Source organism: Thamnophis sirtalis, unplaced genomic scaffold (assembly GCF_051295495.1).
Source record: "Thamnophis sirtalis isolate CommonGarterSnake01/CBP01778 unplaced genomic scaffold, rThaSir2_p1.2 scaffold_2, whole genome shotgun sequence".
In the NCBI taxonomy this organism is placed as follows: Eukaryota; Metazoa; Chordata; class Lepidosauria; order Squamata; family Natricidae; genus Thamnophis; species Thamnophis sirtalis.
In genome coordinates this window covers 97,762,549-97,771,632 of record NW_028261382.1, presented here as the reverse complement: position 1 = coordinate 97,771,632, position 9,084 = coordinate 97,762,549, and the positions used below count along the sequence as shown (strand labels likewise).

Genomic DNA, 9,084 nt, shown 5'->3' with positions numbered 1-9,084 from the left:
GGGGGGGGGTCTGGCCGGCAAAGAGCAGCTGTTGTTGGAGCCCCCGTCAGGCTCCCCAAAGGCCCTGGGGGTTCGGTTTGCCTTTTGTGCCTCTGTGGATCTCCTCTGCCGGCCATGCTTTTAATGCCGAGAAAAGAAGATGGGCAGGAAATGGAGCATCCATTCTGGATTAACAAGGTTATTAGCACTTCATTATCAGAGGTGCCTATAATTGAAAAGGAGCCCTCCATCAATGCCCCCCTCCCCATTCTCTGGGCTTCCTTTCCTCTTCCTTTCCCTCCTAGGGTTCACAGCAGGGCCACCCTTATAAATACTAAGGCCTCTTGCTTAAAAGGACTGCAGGGAGCAGCAGCAGGAGGGCCTGGAAAGAGGGAAACGGTGGAAGGAAAAGGGAGAAGACGGAACTGCTTTCCAAGTGGCAAAAGGAGCCCTTGGGGTTCAGGATAAACAAGCTTCCCCCCCCCCCCGCAGAGAAATCGCTTACTAGCAGGTGGAGCAAGGAAGGCGGATCTGAAGAGCTGAGCTGAAACCGGATTTCCCTTTGCAACAATAAAGCCAGCCTTGCAGGTGCAAAAAGGTTTTACAATAAACCGCCGCAGGTGAAGCGGAGAGGCCTTCTCTCCTGCTGCAGGAGCCCCACAACCCGCAGACGGAGGAAGAGGACACACCTGGAGGAACTGCAAAGGTGAACCTGGGCCCCGACTGAGGTTTGCTGCCCCCTGGTGGCCGTTCCATGAACGGCAGCCCTCTGGGACCACAACTGAACTGGTCACTAACAGCCAGCTAAGATCTCCCGAGTCCTGTGTCCGGCTGGCCCAGGGGCTTCCTTCTTCCCCTCCATCCTTCCTAAGCAGCCTTGGCCCAGCAGATGAGTAATATTTTCCCAACAGCTGAGAAAAGAGGGGGGTCCCCTCAGCCAAACTCCGGCCTGCCTTTTCTACAAGGGGACAGGGATGGATTTCCCTGAGGTGCTTCCCCTCTTAGCGGAAAGGAGGGCATCCGGTCATCCGGCTCCAATGCCTGGCGCAAAGCAGAGGCGCCGCCAGTCCCACCCGCTACCTTCCCACCCAGGGGGAGAGCTGGTCACGGCCAGGCAGGGGGGGGAACCAGGCCTGGCCCAACTCTGCACCCGCCTCTTGTGCCGCCTGCCCAGCGTGTTCCTGCTGCAGGGGCTGAGGAAGACGGGGGGCTCCTGAGCACACGGAGAGCTAAGCCCTTAATCCTAACTAAACACATTACCAAGGAGCTCATCAACAAAAATCTCATTACGATGTGCGAGGCCAGGCTTAATTGCTTGTCCCCGACATGCACGATGGACCACGTAAGCTCATAACCCAGTTTAAGCTTATTATCACCACCATCGTCCGGCTTCCTGTCCAAAATGTAAAACAGTCGAACAATGGAAGGGGGGGGGGGGGACAGCCAAATAGCCAGGCAAGGGGTCTCCCTTCACGAAAGAGCTGACACTGCAGGGCAACAGCCCCAGGCCCGGAACAGGAGGAGGAGGCGTGGCCCCTTCCCACTGAGGGGCCACAAGCCCCAGTGCTAACCACCCCCCTTCCCTCCCCCCCCCACATTTTCCAGGGCTTCAGCTGGGAGGCAGCTGGGGCCAAGTACCCTCTTCTGGGGCTCCCCACTTCCTTTGGAAGGGCCTGGCCGGGGCGGGGCAGCCCTTCCCTGGCCAATAGGCACAAGGTGTGCCATCGCCCTTCCAGCCTCACTGCCTCCCACTTTTTCTGCCCCCCCCCCTAATTAAACTGCACTCACAAGGCAAGCGGGATGGCAAAGCCGGCTGCACCAGACCCCTCCACCCGCCCAGGCTGGCACTCCGCCAGTGAATCACACACGAAGGATGTTCACAATCATGCCCCCTTCGCCCATTTTTCTACCTGCCTCCTTTGCCTCATGATTGGCCTGCTGAGAAGGGCCATGAGAGGGAAGGACAGGAGCTTCGGTAAGATTCCCACCCCTCCCACTCCTGCGGCTGATCCGAGGCGAGCCGTGTTCCCCATGGGCCATTCCTCAAATGGATGCCCTTGACTCAGCAAGCCCCCCCCCAAAGGCCCTTGTCTCCCCTCCTTGCTCTGGAGCCCCCCCCCCGCACTCTCTCAGCAGGCACTGATAGGAGACCCCCCCCCCAATGCATAGCCATGGGGCACAGGGACAATGCCCCCTCCAGTACAACGGCTCAGCTTCCCCCCCTCCAGGCTCTTGGGGAAAACTCTTCAGACAAGAAGGCTGGTGCCCCAGAGCCACTCCCTCCCTCCCTCCCTGCCTGACAGAGGCAAACTTTGCCCAACAAGAGCTCCCGCAAAAGGCCCCCAACACAACCACATCTCTGTGCCCTAAACAGACACGTCAACAGAGCCCATTTCTGCAGCTTTCAGGGACGCCCAGGAAAAGCGTCCTGGATTTACGTTGCAGAAGCCATGAGAACTGCAACATGTCAAATGTTGGCCGGGAAGTTCTCTGGCGTCTGCAAATGAAGAGAAGCCGCTTCCATCCCCACAGAAAAGAAGAGGTGCCCCCAACAGACACATCAACAGAGCCCATTTCTCTCATTTTCTGCTACCGACACGGAAGTAGGAAGTCTCAAAAACAAACACAGGCGCAGCCTTAGGAAAAAAGAACCCTGTTATTTACAAACCATATCCTTAAATTGCAGCCAGTACTGAAAATCTCTGGACAGCCCCGCAGCTCTGCAGAACCTGCTTTCTCTGGACGCCCAGAAAAAGCGCCCTGGATTTACGCTGCAGAAGCCGTGAGAATAGAGAGGGCTGCCAGACGAATCTCCGACCAACCTCTTCTGCTTTGGCCAAAAAGGATTTCACTGTGCCAGCAAGTCCCTTAAGGAGAACTGGTTGAAGGAGCAGACGCCACGGAAGTTCCCAAGAGCCGAGAGGGCGAGGATGCTCCACGCCAGGAAAGCCCCACAAGCGAACCATTCAACGGGAGACGCAGAGCACGGAGGCAGGAGCCGCATCTTCTCCGCGCCTCTCCTTCCGCAAAGTACCCGGCCGCTGGGACAAGAGGTGATGACCAGGCGCAGCATCCTCCGCCTGCCCTGCGAGTGCTGCCTTTCGGCTGGACCGACGTCCCGGGGGCCTCCATTCCAACGGCTTCAAGACCCTCCGCATTCCGGGGCTCCTGTGAAGCTGCGCCGGGCACAGAGGCTCCCCTGCAGATTCTAGGAGGTGGACTATCCCGCTTCTGCAGGGGCCTCTAAATGTCTTTGTCCCGCTTTGGCCCGGCGGCTCACATGTCTTCCACGCTCCACTTGTACGCGAGCTCCTGTGTTGCTTTCTTACTTGCTATTCTGGCAAAGCGCTTCTTCTCAAAACCGTTGGACCTGCAGGAGCAGAAGGAAACAGCTGCCAGACGGGGCCTCTGGGTGATGCAGAGTTAGGGGGGAACTAGATGGCTTGCATGAACAGCCTCAGCACCTTCCAAGTACCAAATTAGGACCGGGGGGGGGGGGGGAGCAGGCAACTCCCACCCAGAGGGGCCCTCCTAAATCTGCCCAGAAACCCTTTTGCCTCTCAGGTTCCAGGAGAAAAGGTCAAAGGGATGCACGGCTGTAGCGGGGAGTCCCTGGTGCTCTCTGAGCTTGGCAATTTGCTTGCAGACATTTTATTACCCAACTAGATAACATCATCAGGGCCGGTGAGTGAAGGATTTGCTCCCTGTCCATGTGTGGCTACACGTACCCAACCAGTGCTGGCAGGGATGGGATGAAGGTTAGGGCAAGGCTTAAGAAGAAGAAAAAACGGTAGCCAGCAGAGGCCTGGGCTCTTCTTCCTCCGGGCCTTTGGGAGACAGAACTGAGGGATCCTCACTCCATCAAGAAGAGCGGCTTACCTGTCTACTCCATCCCAGCGATAGCCTGGCCAGATGTTGAACCTGTTCAGTGGGGGTGCTGGCCCGTTGTACTTGGGCTTTTCTGGAGGAAAGGGGAGGAAACAAAGAATGGAGGTTTTCCCTTTTTCCCCTTAAGGCAATCAGGCCCATTAACAACAAGGCGGAGCCAAGAGACAGAGAAGCACTAGAGGTGGTTTACTGGTGGCATCAGATGCCTGGGCAAGAGGGGGACAACACCACTCTGGGAAGCTAGAAAAGCCAACCAGGGAGCGAAAAAGGTGATTAAATGGCCGAATGTCTTTTTCTGCCTCTGCCTCTTTTAGACGTCTCCCACCCATCCCTTGAAAGGCAGCAAATGTGGCCCGTTTCCCACTGTTACACCCAGACCTTCTTCCCTGAAACCTTTCGGTCACCATTTCTATGCTGGCTGCCCCCTTTGAGGGTTTCTGCCCCCCGTTGCCCGCCTGAGGCTGCGAGTGCTGACCTTTGGTGCCTTGCCCCTCCTTGGCCACCTTCTTCTTCCTCATGAAGTCGGCCATGGGGTCCCCTTCTCGCTCCTGCTCCCGCAGCATCTGATCCAAGTCCTGGTCATCGATGTACCTCGCCAGGGGCTTCTGCATTTCCTTCACTGCATCGTCCACATTTTGCTGCTGCTGCCTGCTCTGTGCCAGGCTTGGGAAAGACACGGGGTGCACATCACGAGGCGGCAGGAGACAACGGCCCCACTCTCGAGACAACGGCACAAAATAGCTGTGGGCCGCAGCTTAGCAAGAGAGCCCACCGACATGCAGGAAGCCTCCACCCTCCTCCACTCCAGGCCTTCCGCCCAAAGGCAGCTCAGTGGCAAAGCCTCCCTTTGAGATCCCGGCCCTTGCTTGCCTGCCGGACGCCAACATGGGCCGTAGGATCCCGAAGGCCCTTTTCCCAGGGCTCCCAGGCTGAAGCACGGAAACCGCCAGCTCACCCTTTGCCCCACTTGGCATACTGCTCGTCTCGCTCCGACTTCTCTTCTGCTTTCTTGCGCTGCTCCAGCCGCTCCTGCTTCAGGTCCCTCTTACGGCCCATCTCATCCCGGAAAACTGTCTTTGCGTGCCGAGATTCATCTGAAGGGAAATGGATAGATCGGAGCATTTAAAAGCAGCCACGCAGGTAAGGACGCTTCCAGGTGGAGGCCTGTTTCCACTTCCACTAGAGAGTCCTTCGGTGGCATATAAATTTTATTAATAAATAAAATAATAAATAATATTAATAAATTCTTGGAGAAACAGCAAAACCATAATAGGGAAGAGAGGAAACGGATCCCCCACAGAACCTCAAGAAAGAAGTTGCAGGGTTTAACAATGCAAACACCATGTGGAAGTCTCTATAGTCAGTCCACCTACTGCCCTGAACAGCCACCTGGACCAGATTCTGCCTAGAAAAAGCTGGGCTGAAGCACAGAAGCTTGGGCTATGGATGCGCCACGCAATTTCAAGCTCCAGAAATTCTCACCCTCCAGATGTTTGCTATTGTTGCTGCTGCCAGCCTTCTTGTGTTCCTGCTGCTCCATTCTCAACAGATCAGCCGATACCAAGCCCGCTTTGCCCCCCGACAGCATCTGAGAAACACACAAGGTGGAATCAGGAGAGAGGCGTGTCCCATAAATCATCCATTCATGGAACAGCCTATTGCCTCCTGGCTGCCTCAGCTGGAGCAAGGCTTTCTCCCTGCAACTGGGCACCGCAGCACATCTCAGGCCCTTCCTGGAAGCCAAAGCCTCACCCTCTGGCCGCTCCCGTTGGACTCCGTGGCCTGATGACGTGGCAAGACAGTCGAGGGACTCCTGGACCTGTGACCTTTCTTTTTTGCTTCTGCTCCTCTTCGGGGAGGAGATAAGTCCGAATCTGAAGATCTGTGCCGATTCCTTCTAGGAGGGGAGAGATCAGGAGAATTTGGTCGCCGTGTGCCTGGTCTGCCTGCGGCCCGGGGTGGGGAAAGGTCTGAATCTGTGGTGGCTTCAGCTCCCCTCGTCGTAGAAGAGCCAGAACTGGATTCCGAATCATGTCTCTGCCGCTTCCTTGGTGATGCTGCTGTTGGCTGGGACTGCCGGGTGCCTGGGAAATCCACGAAGGAAAAGAGACGTTTTCAGAATGCATCACCAAGGAGAGCTGATGGTTGCCAAGGTATCACTGAGGGGTTCGGACAACTCACGCCCCAAACAACGGGAGGTACTTTAGCACGGGGCTACTCACTCCTGGATGGCAGCCCCTTCTGAGGTAGCAGCAAGTCTCCCTCCGGGCGAGATGCTTTCTTGCAAGGCAGCGACACATCCGCACCAGCCGTTGCCCTATACTTCTGGCCAGCTGAGCGTTCGTCTGAGAACAATTCACGCTGGCTTCCACTCGAACCTTTGACACGATGTGTGCCTCCTGCTGACGGCTCTCTTTTAGGGGACAGATCAGGCTGGGCATGACGGGCTCTCCTAGGCGGGGACTGGTCCAACAAATGCTTTTTTTCATTTGTTCTGGAGGTTTCTGAACTGAGTACGGTAACAAAAGCAACAATCTAAGTTTCTAACAAATATACCCATTTTCAATTAGCATTATATTGCAAGATAAGTTTTATATATTCTTGGTTCTTGCCTGGTTACTGAATAAGAATCTTAGGAAAAATTCTCCTGATCCAAGAAGTGTCTGGCTAATTCAGCAATCTGGCAATAGCATATAACATCAAGCGACACAAGTATGTCAACCCTGAGCTACAAATATTATCCTTGATGAACACAAGCAATAGCCGGAAAGATTAGGTTGTGAGCTAATCAGCTAACGTTCCCACATCTCACCTGCTTATTGATGCAGTTGCCGTAGAATGTCCAAACGATGGCTCCTCATTTTGATCTTTAAAAAGAAATGTAAAGCCTTCTTAATACACAAGGCATTCCTAATTGTCTCTCCTCATGTGGCTGTTTCCCAAAATGTAGAAATTACAACTTGTAGAATTCCTAAAGAGCAAGCACAGGGGTGGGGATCTGGCGGGTGCCAAATTTGTTTCTGAAGAAAGCTTATTTCCAGGATGAAAAGACATTTCATTTTTTTATAAACAAAATGTTTTTTTTCAAAGGAAAGTAAAATGTGGCCCACGACTTTCCTTCCAAACCATTCCAGCTTTCACCTTTTAAACTGCCTTTTCAGCCAGCGCAACCCGAACCCTCTTTGCTCAAAGCCTGGATCAGGCAGAGGATGCACGCAGCAAACCCAGCTCAAGGATCTCAGGCACAATGACACCATTCCCTCAGAGAAGCTCCAAACTGCTAACCTCCTAATAACTTCCATTTGTTACTTCCTCGGAAAGTTTCCATCCATTTAACTTCATCTGGCCGTTCATCAATAAATTCAGCCACCTAGAAAGAACAGATGAAACAGGAGGGCTTTTCCTCTGCATGGCTAAAAGTCCTCCTACCAAGCAACCCGTTAAATGATTCCCCGAGGATCGGCTCCAGCACCGGAAAGGCAAAATCTCGGATCCCGGTGACGGAGCCAGACTGGATCGTGCAGCCGGTTCAGCCGTTTCCCCTCCATGGGCCCTGCCTGTCTCATCGCTTTGCTTTGGCACCCGACCATGGGACATAAGCCATAACCCTCCGCACTGCAGGCAGCCAGCCAGGAAAGTCCAGGCGAGGCCCGGCCGCCCCCGACTCACCACGGGCAGGTCGCTCTCGTCCGCCTCTTCCTCCTCCTCCTTGCCCTCGTTGGCAGGCCGGCTCTTCCAGCTCACGTCGTCGTCATCCACGATGCGCATCCTGCGGGCGGGAAAAGAGCCCTTCGCCACCGGCTCAGCACCGGCCCAGGCGCGCCACCCTCAGAGGGAGAAGCCCCGGGACCTCCGGCCGCACACACGCCCCCAGCTCCCGCTTGAGCAGAAGGGCTGGCAGGGCGGCCCTTCCGCAGGCGGGGAACGCCCGCCGGGGGCTCCCTCCGAGCGGACCCAGCCGCCCCTTCGGGAAAGCGGCCAAGCGGGCCCGGCCTCCGGGCTTCTCGCCGGCCTCAATTGACCACAAGAAGCGGCTGGTCCAGGCCCAGGAAGACCGGAGGCCCGCAAGGCCGAATTCACTCACCGGCCCGCTGCCGCCGCCGCCGCCTTCTTCCGCCGCCGCTTCTTGCCCGCCTCGGCATCGCCGCCCTCCAGGTAGCGCCGCCGCAGGTACTCGGCCTTGGAGAGGCTGGAGGCCGCCGCCATCTTCTCTGGAGACCCGGAAGCGGAAGCAGGGCAGCCGGCCCCTCTCTTTGGTCGTCTCCGGGGCACGAGGGCGCCCTCTGGCGGCGCCCGCACCCTGGGCAGCGGCTCTCTCGTTTCCCTGGGCTAGGAGGTCGGTGGTTGGGAGTCCCTGGCGGACGGGCGTCCTCGTGGCCGTGGCTGCCAGGGAGTCGGGCCGGTTCCCCTGCAGCGGAGCTCGGTCTGCCTCTCAAGGCGCCAGCAGACCCCAAAAGCAGCTGCGGTCGCCCCTCCGCAGGCGCTGCTTCCCAGTCACCCTGCTCTGAAGCTCCGGCCACCCTGATGGCCAACAGCCCTTCTCAAAGTGGGAGCAAAACCCGCACGCCAGGCACGCTGCAAAGCCCCGGGAATCAGTAGCCCTCCCGCCACGTCGGCCCCCCCAAGTGCGAACCCTCTGGGCCATTCAACAGGCGTTGCTCTGGTGGAACCGCTCCTTTCATCCGTGCCACGTGAAGGGCTTCACCCAGATCCTCCAAGTGGCTGGAGAAAGGCAACTTGGAGAATGATTTGCTATGGAAGCCCCACAAGTGGAGGCACGCTCTGCATCTAGAGGTCTACCCGGCCCTCAGCACCTCGGTTGTGTTTAGGAAACAAAGGAAATCCCCAGGCTTGCTCCGAAGGATGAGAGATGAGCACCAGAGCAGCTTTGACTCAGTGATCTGTTGCCTTCCTTGGTTAGGTATAATTTTTATTATTCCAGCATTAACTTTGTTAAGGGCCCGGAGTTTCTTCAGAAGGGCCAAGCCAGGACACGGCCAACCTCTCAGATTGTAGGGCTCCCAGTTGCTGCAACCCCTGAATCCACCACTCCCACCGGCAGGGCACGGGAGAGCTGTAGGCAATTATCAGCATGGCTCTTAGGTAGTGCAAGGGCAGCGTGCAAACCCTTGAGGGAGGAGGGAGAAGGGAACCCTTGAGGGAGAAGTCTTTGCCCCTTTGGGCTCAGGAGGAAGAAGCCAGAAGTCGCTGCTTCTT

At 56.4% G+C, this 9,084-nt stretch overlaps 1 protein-coding gene across 1 annotated transcript; it reads right to left on the bottom strand.

Annotated features, from left to right (window-relative positions):
- Positions 1-2,616: 2,616 nt before the first annotated feature.
- On the bottom strand, positions 2,617-8,084 carry BUD13 (BUD13 spliceosome associated protein). Its single transcript, XM_087706473.1, has 11 exons — positions 7,952-8,084; positions 7,537-7,636; positions 7,153-7,237; positions 6,680-6,734; positions 6,090-6,376; positions 5,620-5,951; positions 5,350-5,455; positions 4,823-4,961; positions 4,343-4,530; positions 3,859-3,940; positions 2,617-3,349 (listed from the first exon to the last, which is right to left on the bottom strand). The coding sequence occupies exons 1-11, from the start codon at positions 8,071-8,073 to the stop codon at positions 3,256-3,258; spliced, it is 1,590 nt and encodes a 529-aa protein (XP_087562599.1). The 5' UTR covers positions 8,074-8,084; the 3' UTR covers positions 2,617-3,255.
- Between the last annotated feature and the right edge of the window lie 1,000 nt (positions 8,085-9,084).